Genomic DNA, 19,440 nt, shown 5'->3' on the forward strand with positions numbered 1-19,440 from the left:
TGCAATGGGTTAGTTGGAACCTGCTGGTTGAACTAAAGGGTAAGAAAGAAATCCACAGTCAGTGGAAGCAAGGACAAGTATCCAGGGGAGACTTTGGAGTCACAGCCCAGTTGTGTAGGAATGGGGTGAGGAAGGCAAAGGCAAAGCTGGAGCTTAATTTCACAAAGGTCAAAAAGAAAAAATAAAGAGCATCTATATGTCTGTCAGCCAGAAAAGGAAGGTCAAAGAAAGCATTTGTCCCCTTGATGAGCAAGGCTGGCAAATTGGTAACTAAGATGAGGAGAAGGCTGAGGTGCTCAAAAGTTTTTTGCCTCAACCCTCACTGTCAGCCTCTCTCCCTATGCCTCTTGGGTGAATGGACTGTAAAATGTGGCTGGGGGAAGCCAAGTCCCTCAGAAAGAATTAGGTTTGTGACCACCTGAGGAGTCTGAGCATACATAAGTCTGTGGGACCTGATGAGATGAACCCCAGAGTCCTGAGGGAGTTGACTCTACAGTTGCCAGGGCCACTCTCGATGATGCTCAAAAAGTCAGGTCACTCAGAAAATGACAAAGAAAGTTCAGCTTTCCTGTATTTGCACAGGAAACTAAGGGCTGTGTCTACCCCCCTGAGCAAGTAATTGCTGGAAATTGCATGCTTGTGTTTCTGTGTCATCAGGCTTTTCCTAGAGTTTTGTGATTACTCTCATCTGCCTTCCTGTGATTTTGAAGAGTAGCCCTCTCTTGATAACTCCTGAATGACTGCTGTAAATTAACTGTCATGGGCTTTTGCAGGAGGACTGTGGCCTGCTGCAAAATGGAGCTGCATGTTACATTTTTGAGAGGCTACACCACTGTGCATTCATCAAATTCTCCACAGACTGGAAAATAACCTTCTATTACTCCCACAAACAAGTGTGGAAAGTTGTCTGCTTTAATCTAAGGACCCCCCCTTCGCCTTGCTTTGCTCTCACAATTGCTCTGTGTCAGTCCTTGAGGTCTGCATTGTGAGACCTTCCTTTCTGCACCAATGGCCACTGCTGTTACTGAAGCACAGTTTAGGGCAAAAGCTGTGTAGTCAATGCTGCCATTCATTTGGAAGAAATTTAATGTTGGCGTTTTCCATGCTTGGTACTGCCAAGTGCCACGCTCCCTGATCCTGATTAGCAAAGCATTTGAACCTACACATAAAGCTCTCTATCAGTGCTCACGTTGATTTCAGCAAAGCCAATTACACATTTAAGTTTTCAAAAGAAGCTAAAAATTATTAGGTTGGGAGTGAGGGCACTCTCTTTCTGGAGAGTTAATGAGTATGTAAAATTAATCCTTTTAGAAAAAGCAACCAACCCCCATCCCCAGTTCAAAAGGGAGTTCATAATCTTTGCTGTCTGTACAGGTTTAGGGCAAATTTGTTAAAGAATCTGCAAAGGAGGGCCCCTCCAGAAAGTGAAACCCACACGGCCCCTCCCCCCAACCGGTTCGGGAAAAAATTCCTCGGAGAGAGGTGGAAAGAACCTGTTTATTTGACTGGCCCCGCACCCCCCAGCACACAAAATGAACAATACCCGATGACACCGCTCTGAGAAAGATGGCAAAATCAGAAAGTCTCTTTCGGGGGTGGTTGCTCTGTTCTCAGTCCCTCCAGCGCTGGGCCAGCCGCTGCAGCCGAACCCTTGGTGTTCCCGGGTCCCAGTCCAGAGCAGGTTCGAGATGGTCACAGGAACAGGAGAGGAGAAACAGTCCAGGAAGCAATGTGGACTGTTTAGCTAGAATTAGCTAATAAGCAGAGGCAGAAAGCAGAGCAGAAGCAAGAGCAGAAAAAGAGAGCAAGCAAAAGCAGCAAGCAAAAGCAGCAAGCCCAAAGCTGGAAGTAAAAAAAACCAGCTCTGTGTACTGCTTGTCTCTGTGTCCTGATAAGAGAAACCCAAACAAAACTTCCACTCTTCAGTGCCGGTCTTAAATGCACAGAACAGATGAATGGGGATATACAAGCATCATAACGTCACCCCAGGACATTCCACCCCTTATCCCCATATCATCAACATACTACAACACATCATGCATTATTCATACAAAATTTCTATCTGTTCCCCCAAAATTACAAGCAATACCCATCATGCCTTCATCACATCCCCACACTGGACCACTGAATCCAGGCCCTATATTACAGAGCTGCAGGATTCCCCCTTTTCACTTTAGTCACTTAAAGCTCCATCTATCACTTGCTCAGACCTTTGACACTTACACATTTCCTTCTCCATCTTCCACTTGCCCAGACCTTCAACTCTTACACATTTCCTTCTACCTCATGTCTGTATGGTTTAATGTACAGACAATGGCAGTAACATCCAATGAACAGTGATATTGCACATCATTCTTACCCCACAATCAGATCTCCCTGAGGTACACATTGTGTTGTTCCATCTCTTTGCATTATCCACCACGTGCAACCTGGTCCCTGAGCAAAGACAACCCCACGAATGGGTTTGTCTGTACTCGAGGCAGAATTGATCCACACAGTCTTCCCTAACAAACCTCTGATATGTACCACTGGGACTTTGTCCCCTTCTATTACATTCAGGGACTCAGACTGGGCAGGACCTGCTCGGTTGGTGGAACCTCGGGTGTTAACTAACCAGGTGGCTTTTGCCAGATGCTGCTCCCAATTCTTGAAAGATCCCCCACCCAAAGCTTTCAACTGGGTTTTTAGTAGTCCATTGTACCTCTCCACTTTCCCTGCAGCTGGTGCATGGTAGGGAATATGGTACACCCACTCAATGCCATGTTCCCTAGCCCAGGTGTTGATAAGGGTGTTCTTGAAATGAGTCCCTTTGTCTGACTCGATCCTCTCAGGGGTGCCATGTCTCCACAGAACTTGCTTTTCCAGGCCCAGGATGGTGTTCCGGGCTGTAGCATGAGACACAGGGTAGGTTTCCAACCATCCAGTGGTGGCCTCCACCATGGTCAGCACGTAGCGCTTGCCCTGGCGTGTCTGGGGCAGTTTGATGTAGTCAATCTGCCAGGCCTCCCCATACTTGTACTTGGACCACCGCCCACCGTACCAGAGGGGCTTCAGTTGCTTGGCCTGCTTGATGGCAGCACACGTCTCACAGTCATGGATAACCTGAGAAATACTGTCCATGGTTAGATCCACCCCTCGGTCTCGTGCCCACTTATAGGTGGCATCTCTGCCCTGGTGGCCTGAGGCATCATGGGCCCATCGAGCTAGGAATAACTCTCCCTTATGTTCCCAATCTAGGTCTATTTTGGACACCCCTATCTTTGCAGCTTGGTCTACCTGCTCATTGTTTTGGTGCTTCTCGGTGGCCCTACTCTTGGGTACATGGGCGTCTACATGGCGGACTTTCACAGGTAGCCTCCCTACCCTGGTAGCAATGTTTTTCCACTCACCAGCAGCCCAAATTGGTTTCCCTCTACGCTGCCAGTTAGCCTTTTTCCACCTCTCCAGCCATCCCCACAGAGCATTGGCTACCATCCATGAATCAGTGTAGAGGTAGAGCTTTGGCCACTTCTCTCTCAGTAATGTCTAGGGCCAGTTGAACAGCTTTGAGTTCAGCAAATTGGCTTGATCCACCTTCTCCTTCGGTAGCTTGTGCAACCTGTCGTGTGGGGCTCCATACGGCTGCTTTCCACTTCCGGTTCATCCCTACGATGCGACAGGAACCGTCAGTGAAAAGAGCGTAGCGTGTTTCCTCTGGGGGCAGTTGGTTATAGGGAGGAGCCTCTTCAGCACGTGTCACTGGTTCTTGTTCCTCTTCATCTGTGACACCAAAATTCTCACCTTCGGGCCAATTTGTAATGACCTCCAAAATCCCAGGGCGATTCAGTTTACCTATACGGGCGCGCTGAGTGATGAGAGCAATCCACTTGCTCTATGTAGCACTGGTGGCATGGTGAGTGGAAGGAACCTTGCCTTTGAACATCCACCCCAGCACCGGTAGTCGGGGTGCCAGGAGGAGTTGTGCTTCAGTGCCTATTACCTCCGAAGCAGCCTGGACTCCTTCATAGGCAGCCAGGATTTCTTTCTCTGTTGGAGTATAGTTGGCTTCAGCCCCTCTGTAGCTTCGACTCCAAAATCCCAGTGGTCGACCCCGAGTCTCCTCAGGCACCTTCTGCCAAAGGCTCCAGGACAAGCCATGGTTCCCGGCTGCAGAGTAGAGCACATTCTTCACCTCTGGTCCTGTCCTGACTGGGCCAAGGGCTACTGCATGAGCAATCTCCTGCTTGATCTGGACAAAGGCCTGTTGCTGCTCAGGGCCCCACTGGAAATTGTTCTTCTTGCGGGTGACCAGGTAGAGAGGGCTCACGATCTGACTGTACTCAGGAATATGCATCCTCCAAAAACCTATTGCACCCAAGAAAGCTTGTGTCTCTTTCTTATTGGTGGGTGGAGACATTGCTGTGATCTTGTTGATGACATCTGTAGGAATCTGACGCCGTCCATCTTGCCACTTCACTCCCAGGAATTGAATCTCACAAGCTGGTCCCTTTACTTTGCTCTTTTTAATGGCGAAACCAGCTCCCAGGAGGATCTGGACAATTTCCTTCCCTTTCTCGAACACTTCTGCAGCTGTGTTCCCCCACACAATGATGTCATCAATATACTGCAGATGTTCTGGAGCCTCACCCTTTTCCAGTGCAGTCTGGATCAGTCCATGGCAGATGGTGGGGCTGTGCTTCCACCCCTGGGGCAATCGGTTCCAGGTGTACTGCACTCCCCTCAATGTGAAGGCAAACTGAGGCCTGCATTCTGCTGCCAGAGGAATGGAGAAAAATGCATTGGCTATGTCTATAGTGGCGTACCACCTTGCTGCCTTGGACTCAAGCTCATACTGGAGCTCTAATATGTCTGGCACGGCAGCACTCAGTGGTGGAGTCACTTCATTCAATGCACGATAGTCCACAGTCAATCTCCATTCTCCTTCAGATTTTCGCACAGGCCAAATGGGGCTGTTGAAGGGTGAGTGGGTCTTGCTGACCACCCCTTGGCTCTCCAGCTCTCGGATCATCTTATGGATGGGGATCACAGCATCTCGAGTGGTTCTATACTGCCGTCGATGCACTATGGAAGTGGCAATTGGCACTCGTTGCTCTTCTCCCGTCAGGCATCCTACTGCAGATGGATTCTCAGACAACCCAGGCAAGGTGTTCAATTGCTGGATGCCCTCTGTCTCTACAGCAGCTATTCCAAATGCCCATCTGAGTCCTTTTGGGTCTTTGAAGTACCCACTTCGAAGGTAGTCTATGCCCAAAATACATGGGGCCTCTGGGCCAGTCACAATAGGATGCTTCTTCCACTCATTTCCCGTTAGGCTCACATCAGCTTCCACCAAAGTGAAATCCTGGGATCCCCCTGTCACACCAGCAATAGAAACAGACTCTGTCCCCACGTCTTGATGGGATTAACGTGCACTGCGCACCAGTATCGACCAAAGCTTTATACTCTTGTGGTTCCGATGTGCCAGGCCAACGAATCCACACAGACCAGAAGACACGATTTTCCCTGGCCTCTACCTGGCTAGAGGCAGGGCCCCTCTAAGCCTGGTTATCATTATTTCCCTGGGTGTATGTTTTGGATGTTCCTTCGAGGGGATCAGACATGTCATCATCATCATACCTGGCCGTTCGGCTACGGGCAACTGGAGCTGCTTTCCTCCTGGTGGCTTCCTTCAGTTCACGCACCCGTCGTGCTAAAACAGCGGTAGGTTTCCTATCCCACCTTCTCATGTTTTCCCCACAATCACGCAGGTAAAACCACAGCTCAGCTCGTGGGGTGTATCTTCTCTCACCATCTTGGAAACGTCTGCCTTGGATACCGGAACCTCGGATCTGTACTGCTGAAATTTGGAGAAGGTCTTCTTTAATCTCCTCTCTAAGCTTCTTATGGTTCTCCTCTATCTTATCCTCTAAGTTCTGCAGACGTGTTTCTACCGCTGCGATTCTGGCATGTGTCGGGCCATGTACAGCATCTGCATATGCTCGGAGCTTCCTTGCCATGTCAAGCACAGTCTCACCCCTCTCATCCCTCTTCATGATGGCTAAGGCAGAAGCATATTCTTGTGGCCCGAGTCGTACGAGTTTTCGCCACATCACAGACGTGCATGGTACTAAGTCTGGGTTCCTAGTTGTTACATCATCTGAGAAGATAATCTCAGCCACGGCCATTTCTCTCAGGCGTTGGATCCCTTGCTCTATTGTCTTCCACTGAGTCTGCTGCATATAGAGATCGTCTGCACACAGGTATCTTTCTGCCACACTTCTTAGGACCCGTTCCCAGAGGCTGTGAGAGTTAGCCCCCCTCATCATTCCTTGGTCTATGACAGTATCCTGTGACAGGGATCCCAAATGCCTGGCTTCAGTGCCATCCAAAACGGTAGCCTCGCCTGCAGCATCCCAGAGATGGACCAGCCAACTAATTATGGATTCATCAGACCTTCGAGTGTAATCCTTCCGTAGGCCACGAAGGTCCTTCAGGGAGAAGGACTCAGCATTGGCATCTGATCTTGCACCTGCTGCTTTGACTCCTGACTTTACGTCAGGAGGCACTGAGGTTCCTTCTCCTGCATCATCATCATCATCATCGTCCACTGGCCGATTGGTCTTGGCTGTGCATTTCCCACTTCTAGTGCTGGTAGCAACAGCCATGGGTTTAGATGCTGGCTTCGAGCCTGGAGTGTTAGCTACAGCCTGAGTCACCGGGACAGTTGCTGATTTATCTCCCTCCCCTCCTGCCTCTGTCTGCTGCCCTAGAGTATCTAGCAGTGTGCGATAAGCATATGCCAGGGCCCAGCTCACTGCAATGACCTTCCTCTCCTTAGGCTCATCCTGGTACTTCTCTTTCAGATATTTCCCCACCTCAGCTGGGTTCTGAATTTGTTCATGGGGAAAATCCCACACTGTAGGGTCAGAGAATTCCTTCAGGATTTGGCCCATATCCTCCCATTTCCCACACCACTTAGGATTTTCCACACCAGGGTTTACTCCTGAGTCAGGGGTCTCATCAGCCCGTCTAGAAATCTCAGCCCTCATTCTAGAGAAGCAGCAGGCTGTATAGAGGAAGGTTACCAGATTGAATACCAGGAAGATGGTTTCTTTAACATTGAGGGGAAACTGAACATGCTTCACTAGTGATGCAACTGATTCATAGGAGAAGGAGGAAAGCAGAGGCTGAAAAACCTCATTCCCTCCTGCTCCTCCTGCGACAAACTGGATGCATAACCATAGCCATGAACCATTCATACCTGGAGCAGACCCCAGCATGTTTGTAAACTTCTTGCACATTATTGCCACCAAACCCAGCAGGATAGCTATTCTGGTCACAGCCCCTCTGATGTAAAAACTACGTATTAGGGGCAATACTAAAGCTATTTCTGGATAGGAAAATAAGCCTAGGGACCAGAGAGGTATTAAAATCTCAAAAAACCCTAGGGACCAGAAATGCATGCAAACCTTCACCCCAACAGACATTATGAATCCAAAAAGCATGGCTATTAGCTGATTTAAACGAACACAGAGTAATAGCAGCCAAAATGCAGTCAAAACAGGGTTTTTCCACTCTCTCTCTCACCTCACGTTTGGGCGCCAAAGATTTGTACAGGTTTAGGGCAAATTTGTTAAAGAATCTGCAAAGGAGGGCCCCTCCAGAAAGCGAAACCCACACGGCCCCTCCCCCCAACCGGTTCGGGAAAAAATTCCTCGGAGAGAGGTGGAAAGAACCTGTTTATTTGACTGGCCCCGCACCCCCCAGCACACAAAATGAACAATACCCGATGACACCGCTCTGAGAAAGATGGCAAAATCAGAAAGTCTCTTTCGGGGGTGGTTGCTCTGTTCTCAGTCCCTCCGGCGCTGGGCCAGCCGCTGCAGCCGAACCCTTGGTGTTCCCGGGTCCCAGTCCAGAGCAGGTTCGAGATGGTCACAGGAACAGGAGAGGAGAAACAGTCCAGGAAGCAATGTGGACTGTTTAGCTAGAATTAGCTAATAAGCAGAGGCAGAAAGCAGAGCAGAAGCAAGAGCAGAAAAAGAGAGCAAGCAAAAGCAGCAAGCCCAAAGCTGGAAGTAAAAAAAACCAGCTCTGTGTACTGCTTGTCTCTGTGTCCTGATAAGAGAAACCCAAACAAAACTTCCACTCTTCAGTGCCGGTCTTAAATGCATAGAACAGATGAATGGGGATATACAAGCATCATAACGTCACCCCAGGACACTGTCATACCTGAGGTGAATCAAACAAAAGTGGGAGCAAGTGCGCAACACACAGACAGCAGAGTCAAATTTACACTGACATAATCATCCCTATTGGAAATTATAAGAGGCTTTCTTTGAAACCACTATTTTTGTAGAAGAAACCTTAGTCTATATACAATTAAGTTTTAAAACCTGGCAGCCATTTAAGCCTCATAGCTGGTAATTTGAGGTCTTCATGTGAATGTATTTTCCTATGTCAATGCTGATTTATTAATGAAAAAAAAAAAAAAAAAGAAAAAAAGATTACTATTATAAGAAGGATCTGTTTTCTATGGGGTTTCTCTTGAAGTACAGGCTAAAACAGGACTGAAATCTAAACTAAAATTGCCAGGCATGGATTCCAAATTGTAGGTTTCTTTGTCAGTAAAATTATCCCAGTTCAGGCCAGCATAAAAACATAGATTCTTCATCTGAATAGGATATTATCAATTACATCAATGAAAACCAAATGTGCAAGAAGCATTTGACTTCTGATGGAGTCTCGGTGATTTCCCTCTATCTTCCTGTGAAAAGGCATGTGTACTTTGGGCAGGCATATGACAGTAAATAAATGCTGTCTGTGCTAACTTGTGTGAGTTAACTGGATTAAAGCATGAAAGTGGTTGCTACAGACTTCCTTGTAACATAGTGGCAGATTAAGTATTTGGCACGCACATTAAATGCCTATTTTAAAATATTTATTCATGTGTTTATTTTTCTTTCAAATACTGCTGCAGTAACAAGTTACTTGTACTTTACCAGTTATTTTGTATCTTTCCCCAGTAGACTAAAACCAGACAGCAGATATAAAGGGAAATCATGATAAGAGGCAAAAAAAAAAAAAAAAGAAAAAAATTTCCCTAAAAAGGGAAAGAGAATGCAGCTTTTCTGTATTTGCACAGCCCCTTTCACTGCTTAGGGCTGCAGCTATCTCCTAGCAATAATTTATCTTACATCAGTTAAACAAAATGTGCAGCACAAGTGTGTTTCTGGGCACTGTGTCTGCAGGTGAGAAGGGGAGCAGATGCAGGGGGATGCTGTAACATGCAGTTCCCAAAGAATCAGGTGTTGTCAGAGTGAGTGTCTGCTCCTGGGGGTCTGTGGGAGAGGACTTTGGGACCTCCATAAAGCAGATTACACGTGTGCTCTGCCTTGATGGGCTGATGACCCCCTGTGATGTTTCTCCTTCGGAGAAAATACTTTAAAAAAGGCAACAAGGGAGCTTCTGAGAAGCAACCCCAGCGTGTTTTGGTAGAGTGGGAGGGTACAGGCAGGATTTGGGAGGGGACTTTTGTGCCTCAAAGATAAGCAATGTATTTAACATCAGTGTAGCTGCTGACATTTCTGAGTTATCCAAGTATTTATATATGCATGGAAATTGACAAGTTCTGTGGTCAAGTGAGATGAGATTAAAGAACAAGTATATTCCCTGGAAAGTGATGTGCTGCTAGGTAAAGGCCTAATTGGACACAGGCCCTGACAGCACTTTTAACTCATACTTGCTGCAAGTGATGAGAATTAGGTATCAGAAATGTGATTTGTCTAATGTACATTGACAATTGGTTAGAAGGATCCTTTTCCTGATAATCTGTGGGACAACATTTCGGACATGGGTGTCCTAGTTTGTCTTACTGTTTTGTTTTGTGGTGTTTTGGGCTTTTAAAATTTAAGTTTTCATTTTTTGTATCACTTGTTTCTGGCATTGCATTTCAGGTTTCTGTGACTCTTGTAGTCCATTTAACTCTTGGTTTTGGTATCAGTAGAGCTTCCAGGACCATGCTTATGCTTCACTATAATTCACTTGCTGTTGCCTCATTTTTCTACACATTGTTTCTTTTCCACTTTTTTTTGCCTCCTCATGCACTTTTAGTTTGTCATTGCACCCTTTTATTTTTATATGGAAGGCTGTTTTAGACTTTGTCTCAGAGAATAATTTTAAATTAATCTTGGACTGCTGGTATGTTTAAATGTTGCTTTACATTCTGTAATTTTTTGAATCAGCAGACTTGAACATGTCAGTTTTACTTAGAAGTGTCTTTCTAGTTTTGTTATTTGAAACCAGAAGTGCTTTGGGAGTTTTTAGCTGCAATGTCTCATTTTATGTGTTGATTTTAAGCCTACATGAAAATAAAAAGTTTTGATCTTTAAAACAACTAAATATTCCTGCAAAATATTTATCTGTGGGCAAATTGCCTTGTCAATCAAATTGTCTATCTACAGCTATCAGTTCCAAAGGGTACTACTTAATAATCTGCTTTATACCGATAAAATATCTTGTCTCAAAATTTCCAGTCGTTTAAAAATTGTTTTAAAAAAATATGGGAGACACATGAAGTCACATTTGGGGAAGTATAGCAGGATATCAAAAGGTTAAGTAACTTATCAGAGGAGTGGTAGTCTTCAGCCTCCTGACCTAGTCCCAGAACTACCATTCTTTCCTAAATAACTACTTTCTCCAGGGATGCCAAACAAAGCCTCTGACATTTGTTATTGTGGTGTGTGTCTGTTCCCAGGACATTACATTTCTGTGGACACGTCTTACGAGGGTGAGAAAGCAGTGCTGTCCAGCCCTGACCTGTACTCCGAGGAATGGAGCTGTGTCAGACTGATCTATCAGATAGCAGCAACTTCAGGCACCTCACCTGATCCTGCCAGGCTCAACCTGTACCTCAGGCAGGAGGGAGAAAGTTTTGATCGTTTGCTGTGGTCAGCCAAGGAGCCATCAGACAGCTGGCTCATAGCTAGCTTAGATTTAACCAACAGCACAAAGAAGTACAAGGTAAGGTATAAGCCCAGTTAAAGAAGATGCCACAGGCTTTCTGGTGCAGCCTTGTGCATGTGCTGGGCTGCACAAAGTTCTTTTTTTAACATATGCAGACTTTGAGCCACGTTCTTGGCTTTCATGTCTAAGGCTGGCACACAAGTCAGCTGAGCCCTCTGTCCCCAGCACCCGTGAGCAGGGCTGGCACGAGGCAGCGCTCTGACCAGCGACTGCCTGGGGACACACGGCCGGCCGAGGCCTGCCGTGAGGATGCTTCATCTCCTGGTATCCCTGAGGAGCTGCTGGTGCCAATGGCAGATACAGGAACCCCCAGGTCCTGTGTCTGCAGCTGTGCTCACTTATTCCTGCCCTCTGTGTCTTTCTGGAAGGAGTCACATGCTGACAGAAGAGTATTTCTACCCAGAAACCATCATGTTGCATAATTCCCGATAATGTCTTGCATAACCACAGCTGAGGAATATAGAATTCCATACTCTTAAATGAAGTGTGGGAATTTTTTGCCTTGTCTCATTGTCCTTCAGCATGTCTTCTGTGGTTAAAGAAGAACACTAGCTCCATCTTTAATGCATTCTGCCAAGCTCTCTCAGCAAAAGCACACCTGACTGTAAGAGGATGATGGTTCCCCAAGAAACATTTAATTTGTTCTCTTGTTTATCCTGTTTAAATATTCAAGGTACTAATGAAATTCTAAATATGACCGTTTGGTTTATATTGTGCAGCTGGTACTGGAAGGTGAAATGGGACAAGATAAATCCACCAGTATAGCAGTTTTTGAAATCAAAATAACTTCTGGATATTGTATTGGTAAGTACTCTTCCCTCAACCCTCATATTCTCTGCATGGAAGAGAATGCCTTGTTGGCAGTTTTAAAACTGGATGGAAGATCTAGCTTTAAAAAACAGACAATGGCTTTTTCCTAATTGAAAAGTACACTGCCATATTCAATACAGATAATTTTTAAGCTAAGAGTGCACAAACTAGTAAGTGGGTTTTTTTCACCTATCTCTGTGATATATATATACACAAATACACACGCACACACACCACATGCACACACACACACACACATATATACATATATATGTGTGTGTATTATACACAGTATAATTTCAAATCTATTTATTGTTCAAGCAGGAACAACTGTTATATTTTAAAAAGTTTGCACTGCTTCAGATATTACACATAACAGCTGCATGACTATTTCCGCTCTCTGCCTGCTCATGGCTTCCTTACAAGTATCATCTTGAGGCTACAGACAAAAAACTGTGCTGATATATATATATATTTACACTTACTACCATTTCCTCATGATATTTGCTAAAAACTGCTAATGAAGTTCAAAAATTCCAGTGTCTAGGAGGCTGGGAGATCTTTACATTTCTCGAGAGCTTTGGTGGAGTCCAACCAAGTTGTCACAATTCTTTGGCTCTGTGAAGGAGACAAAGCAGTTGCATTACTGTTATAAAATACTTGTCCTGCTTTTCTTCTGGCCATTTCTGATTTACAAGGGAAAGTTCTGCTTTGACTATTTACTACAAAGAGGTGGTGTATTTAAATCTGCTTTGTTTGGTTCTAAATTACAGCAGTCCTATCTGGCAAATGGTGAAAATACAGATTGGTTCAAAGAGGATGAAAATGAAAATTTTATCAAAAAATTATCAAAAAATTTGGATAGGTTTGCTTCTGTTTATTATGAGCTCTTAAATGCTATGTCCAGTTTTATAAATACAGGCATTATCTGCTCTGCCGTATGTGAAGCGAGGCCAGTGCTTAGCAATTTGCTGTTCCTATTTCTGTGATGAAAATGTGTGCACTCAGCTGGTGGTGTCTGCAATTGCAGAATGTGACTTTGAAGAAAATCATCTTTGTGGCTATGTGAACCGCTGGAATCCTAATGTCAACTGGTTTGTTGGTGGAGGGAACATTCGGAATTCTCAGTCTATCCTGCCCAAAGACCACACACTTAACAGTGCACTGGGTAAGCAACAAATATAGAGCAGAAATATAGTGGAAAAATCCGAGTGTGTGATTCATGTATGACTCTCATACTGTGAGTTATTATTATGTGAGTTGTTTCCATTGTGGGGTTGGGGTGGGGATGGTAAGAGTGATTTGTGGGAAAAAAGGGGGATTAGAAAGAGGTTGGGGGATTTTGCAGAAGCTCAGACAAAATTGCCTGTAAGCTTTATAAAAAGGTTGTTACACTCTTTGCTAGGATTCAAAAATACTCAGAGATAAGAGTAGAATTTTGGATGTGAGAGCTGGAAAACTCAACTTTCTGTGTATTCTATATGTATGGACTGCAGTAAATTTTAGATTCTTGTACTGCTGCTCTGTACATCTGGCAGGGGTTTTCTTTTCTCAATGAATATTGAGAAAATTGAGTAGGAAAACTAAGGTATTAAAACATGCTTGGAGAATCTTGAGTGAAACTGTACAGTTTAGAAGTCTTGTTTCTTTCAGACAAATGTGGTGTTGTTAGAACAACCCCTCAGAGACATAATGCTGGGAAAAATTATTGGAATTTTTGCACTTGCTTGGCATGAAATGCTTATCCTGTAACTCCTTGCTCAGGGAAGAGATTTTTACACAGCTGTGAAGAAGGCTGTGAGATAACTTCACCTTTGCACAAGGTACCACAGCAGGTGATGGTCAGGACGTGGGGCTGGTGCTGCACACTGTGTGTCTTGCTTGATGTCTGCCTGATGCTTGTGGCAGGGCAAGGAGTCACATCTCATGAAAAGCAGGGTTGATCCTCTTTCCTTAACTCATGCCGCTGTGCCTTTTTATTTACTTCACAATTGTGTGAGTTGAGTACAGAGTGTCTTTCCATGTCTTTGTCACCCCCTGGCACTAAAATGCCTGTAAAATTCTGATTGAAGTTTAAACTTACCACAACTTCAACAGCAGACAGTGGATCAGCCTATTAAATAAGTACTATGACAAGAAATGCTCCCAGCTGGGAGGGATGTTTTCATGCAGCCACAGCATTTCTGTTTCACACCAAGCCCTCACTGCTGAGCATTTACTGAGAAGACTTCAAGAAGCCTAAAGTCACAGAAGAGCCTTCTTTTTGCAAGAATTAGGCTGCGAAGTTGCATCATCCAGGGAGATTGTAGCTAAACTATGAGATATGCTAAAACTGCAGAACAAAAGTGAAGCTGAGAACCTTTCAGGCAAGTATGGCTGAAGTCACCACTCCCTGGCAGTGGGCAGTCTGGAGGAGACCCACAGCCAAGCAGTGCTTTCCCCTCCTTCCGCCAGAGAGAAGCGAGAAGTGACCTCTGAAGGTCTGAGAGTGCTGTGTGCCAATTGATGTAGTGGCAAACTGAACAGCACAGTTTGCAGTGCTCGCGCTGAAGTACCCCTCCAGTCTGACACTTCTGTCTTCTCCAGGCTTTCTACTTGTGAGGAGCCATTTTTTGTTCATCAAAGACTGTTTGATGCTGTGCTTCTGGGAGTGCAGAAGAAGAAAAACTGCATGTTTGTGAACACGGATGTGTCCTGCTTAAATTGAGATACCACTCCCGAAATCAAAATATTAGAAGCTGTACCCTTAGAAAATCCTTCAGGTCATATTGGCTCATATTCATGATGGGGAGATACTCTCCTCAAATGCAATGCATTTTTCTGTTCATTAACATCTCCCAAAAATCTTTAAGGATTTTACATAAAAAGTCCAGTCTATGCAGTAAAAATGAGACATTTTTTATAAACCAAATTCTAGATACACTAAGTGGATATGTTAAGGACTAAAAGCTATTTGACAATAATTTGATATATTAAATGAACTGCTTTTTAGAAGATGAGAAAACACATGGCTTACAATCTTGTTAATTTACTTGAATTGCTTCAGCCAAAGTTGCACTTAAGAGAGACGAAATACTGCACCAAGGGAGATAACATGGTTGTTGCACATTTTTCCATTTATGAATGGCTTCCAAAATTTAGAGTTTATTATGTTTCAAATATAGATAAATATATTATTTCTAATAATAATAAAGACTTAAGAAAAGAAAGAGCTGGGACTGACTATTTTGCCAAGTGGTATCTTAGCCAAACAATTTTGGGTTGTACATAGGAGGAAAAGAGAGGAAAAAAATCTTTTAGAATCACTAAAATTTTCTAGGAAGCAACCATGTTGCTCATAGATATATATGTCTAGTCCTTGTTCATCTGCTGATACTTCTTGTACGTGGTGTTCTTTAAAGAGTGTCTTATGCCAAATGTTTCTCTGCTTCTAGGTCACTACATGTACGTGGACTCTGTGTATGTCAAACACTTTCAGGAAGTGGCCCAGCTAATCTCACCAAGGACCACAGCCCCAGTATCTGGCTGCTTATCTTTTTATTATCAGCTTAAGCTGGAAAGCAGCATTGTTTTTACTGTTTACCTGAGAGACATGAGTGGCTTTTATGAAGAGATCTGGAAAACAGACAGTGCACTGAATGCAGACTGGGCGTTGGCAGAAGTCGACTTCAGTGCGCCGTATCCCATGGAGGTAAAGCAAACCTTCCTGCTCGGTCCAGCTGCGACTTCCAGATTGCCTCAGACACGAGTGCCAGCTCAGGCCAAGCCAGGAACATAGCAGGCACCATGCAGTATCTGAAAGACAGCTGTAAAGATGTTGGTGATCTGTGATATCCTTTACCCTTTGCATAAAGGTCAAGGAGAGATCACTTTCCATACTCATGCTTGATTTTGAAGCCAGGGGGTTTAGTGCTTGATCAGAGTATCTTGGGAGGTTGTAGTCTCACCGATGGGAAGTTTTTTAGTTGCTGAATAATATCAAGGTTCTCTCCGTTCCCTGTTTCTATGACTCTCTGATTCATTTTTGAGGATGCTGAATATCATAAAATAATGCATAAGAAAAATACTGCAGAAGAAAAATTTTTAAAAATATTTGAGGTCTGTTCTCCACCTTACTTAGATCCTGCAGTTCATGAGAGAAAGTCCAAACTTGGGTCCTTTGTACAGTAGTCCTTAAATGTGAAAGACAGCTCTTGATGGTTATTACAATGACTGTCAAGAGTATTAGAAAAAAATTGAATATTTTATTCCCTAGTGTTTTCTAAAAAGTACCCCAAACTTAGAAGACTGAAATAAACAGTGTATGTGTATTATATACATACACATATACTTACATATATGTGTATTTTACACATATATATGTAATTTTTATATATATACAAACATATACTCTCTCTATACATGCATACTTCTAATACATGGATTACAGATAAATTCTACTTGCTTTAATTCTACCTAAGTTATTTGCTAATTCACCATAACCCTGTAGACTTCCAGAAATTACTAGGGGTAAAGCTAATTTTCATGAGATATTATGTAGGCCTTTTGCACTCTATAAAGTCAGTGATAATCCATTCAAATCTTCACGGGAAAGGAAGGCAGCTCTCAGAAGGCTTCATAATACAGAATGGTAAGTGAATTACTGATTCACTTAATATAAACTAAATTCATGTTTAAAAAAGGGAAAATCAGTCCTAGCGCTATTGATGGAAATGAATTAATGATCACTTAGAGCTTGGCAATACTGTTGTTGAGTTTGTGAAAATACCCTCTCATTTCCTGGCAGCATTCAAAAATCCATCCAGAATGTTGGAAACTATCCATATGGGAATAAATAGCAAAACACAGGATGTTGCACCACTGGGTAAATGCACAGGGAAACCTTGTGTTCAGCAGGGTATGCAACTTCAGCTCTCTCAGTTAAAAAAAAAAAAAAGATTTAAGAAGATTTTAAAAACATTAAAAAATATTGTCCCAGAGGGAGATGCAGATAATGAAAAGTATGGAGAAGTTACATCAATGAAATGACAGTTTTCAGTCCTTATAAAAAAAGATGGAAGTAGCATATGTTAGAGGTTCTTAAGAGTCATGAAGGACACAGAAAAGATTAACTGTTCCCTGTTTCTCAAAATTTACATTGCTGTTCCAAGTTCTTAGTTACCATGTAACAGTTTTAAAATAAAGTGAACAGAGGGTCTTTTCATATGTGATTCAACCACAGAACTCACTTCCACAACATACCTAGGTACCATTATTAGGATCAGTTAAAAAACTGATCAGAAAAATTAATGGGAAAGGAAGAATTCATCAGGAATATAATGTAAGGGAAGAAGAACTGAAAGCCTGTGATTGTCTTCAGAGCACCTGTAGGTGCTCTCTGCTGAAAAAACGGCACTGAGCTACACAGGCCTTTAATCTGCTCAAGAAATTTCTATGTAATTTAGCACAGAGATAATTTAATAGAAATAATATTAAACCTTAACACATAAATTCTTTGGTTGCTTCAAGACGATGTTCTTCTTTGTTTCATCTAGCTAAAGAAGATTGCTCAGGATTCTTTCACTAGCTCTCTAGTCTGCAAAACATCACAGGCATTGCTTTCACTGAAACAAATCTCACTCTGAAAGCTTTTGTCCTTATTTCCTTGCTTTGTCCCTGGGGCTGGCTCTCAAAGTTTTCCTGTATCTCAGACGTTTGATACTTAAGAGAAATTTTAAGACACTTCCTCAAGAGTTATAGATGGTCCTCCACTTACTTGAGGAAATTATTTCCCCTGGGAATGACTAAATACAATACTTTGTTTGATCTTTGTGGTAAACAAAACACAGCAATAGCTTTTCTGGTTCTTAAATAAATTCTGTACAGGAAGTCTTCCCTGACAGCTAATGCCAAGTCATGGGTTTCAATATCTGAGGATATTTACAGAAAACTGTAAAATTTAATATATTAATAGCAAAGTAATGAACACAGGGGGGTTTTAGCTCTTGATCCAGACAGATTCTAGATAAAACTGGAGGTTTAGTCAGTACAGGCGGATGATTGTGAATAGCGGTTTTGTATAATACAGTGGCAGAAGCCTTACTGCATCTTTAAAAGGGGTGCTTCATAGAGCAGAAGAGCTATATTCCTTTTGGTGTTTCCTTGACCTGTAGTGAGCAATGATCAACACCTAAGGTCAGGCTCTGATTTATATCCCTTATAAGTGATATAATTTAATTAGTCCCAACACTTTCAGCACTATATGAGATGTGCTGGAGTCTGTCTGGGACATTCAGTCAGAATTCTGTATTTCAAAGATGTGTACCAAAATTATTGCTGAGTGTATGGCAGACAAATAACAATTTATTATAATTTCTAGGTAATATTTGAAGTGGCTTTCAATAGCGCCAAGGGAGGTTATGTTGCCCTTGATGACATTTCTTTCTCTCCGGTTTACTGCAGCAATCAGACAGGTATGATGAGCTCTTGCTGCTATTTATCTCCCTTGTTTCCTCCCTCTGCCTTGCCCCTCAGAACGGTCTGTCAGTATTTGCAGTTTTGGTGCTACCTTCTCAACTGACCAGCACCACTGGGCTCCTCTTCCTTCAGAAGAGATAACAGCAGATAACACCTGTGCCATTCATTTTTTGGAAACCAATTCTTAATGTTTCCTTTCCAAAGACCTTGCCTCAGGGTTCTGCAGCTGGAGTGCTGGACTGAGCGCTGTATTTGCATCACTACCGGTTTTAAGAAATTACCACTTGCAGGCTTGTCACAGAAGGAGAGGGTGGATTTTCCCAGGTGTGACAGTATGAGGAAGAAAATGCCCTGGGCTTTTCATTAATGCCAGTGTAGGCATTCTTCATGCCACATGCCCTGAGGTGTTGTACAGAGCCAAAACATGAGCTCTGCCTCCCTGTCTTCACTCCCCCAGGAGGTATTACTCATCTCAGGCAGGGCGTGTCTGTCGAGTATTTGTTAGGTTTTCCCAGCAACAGACACCACCTGATGCAGAGGCACTTGGCACAAAGGACATTGGCATTTGTGAATCCAGCCTCTTAAGTAGCTGGTTGCTGGCGTTTTACTCTGGCACTAAAAGATAGTCAAAAGTAGATGCCATCTTTTCCTTTGGTCAGAAGTTTGAATATTTTGGCAAATTCTCTAAAGTGATCAATGAAAAAACAGCTGTTTTTTCCCTTTTTATCTCAGAGTATCTGCTAGCTCTGCCTCCACTGCTGAAGTATCACTGCTGAAGCAGGCAGATGCCAGATACATTAATCATTACTAATCCACATCTCATGGCTGGGTAAATCCATTGTTTCATTATCTCCTCAATAGCTTTTTGGTATTTACTTTATTTTGTAACAAAAATCCTAAGTTATGCTTGCAATTTTCACAGAGTTGGAGCTGCTTATCTGTTTTTTCCATTTTAATTTTCAGACAACTTATATCTGTTGAGAAATGGGATAAATTTTATAGCATTTTCTGCCTCAATGGTTGAAATTCAGATCTAATCTGAATGGATCAGAATCTGTTCTGAATATGATAGGTTCAACTAGAACTCCGCCTACTAACTTTGATTTTGAAGGTTTGTTTTGTGGTAGTTTTGGGATTTTTGTTTGAGAAATGAAAGTAAATTATTTGCTT

The 19,440-nt window shown here is 43.3% G+C and overlaps 1 protein-coding gene across 3 annotated transcripts in view; it reads left to right on the plus strand.

The window, feature by feature from the left end:
* MAMDC2 (MAM domain containing 2) overlaps positions 1-19,440 on the plus strand; it is a 63,462-nt gene that overhangs the window by 25,062 nt on the left and 18,960 nt on the right. For all 3 annotated transcript variants that reach the window (XM_026795090.2, XM_026795091.2, XM_005489646.4), the window contains exons 3-7: positions 10,736-11,001; positions 11,724-11,808; positions 12,845-12,982; positions 15,249-15,505; positions 18,173-18,266. In XM_026795090.2, coding sequence (XP_026650891.2) covers positions 10,736-11,001; positions 11,724-11,808; positions 12,845-12,982; positions 15,249-15,505; positions 18,173-18,266 — 840 coding nt within the window. The remainder of the gene's footprint in view (positions 1-10,735; positions 11,002-11,723; positions 11,809-12,844; positions 12,983-15,248; positions 15,506-18,172; positions 18,267-19,440) is intronic.

Source organism: Zonotrichia albicollis, chromosome Z, assembly GCF_047830755.1.
Source record: "Zonotrichia albicollis isolate bZonAlb1 chromosome Z, bZonAlb1.hap1, whole genome shotgun sequence".
In the NCBI taxonomy this organism is placed as follows: Eukaryota; Metazoa; Chordata; class Aves; order Passeriformes; family Passerellidae; genus Zonotrichia; species Zonotrichia albicollis.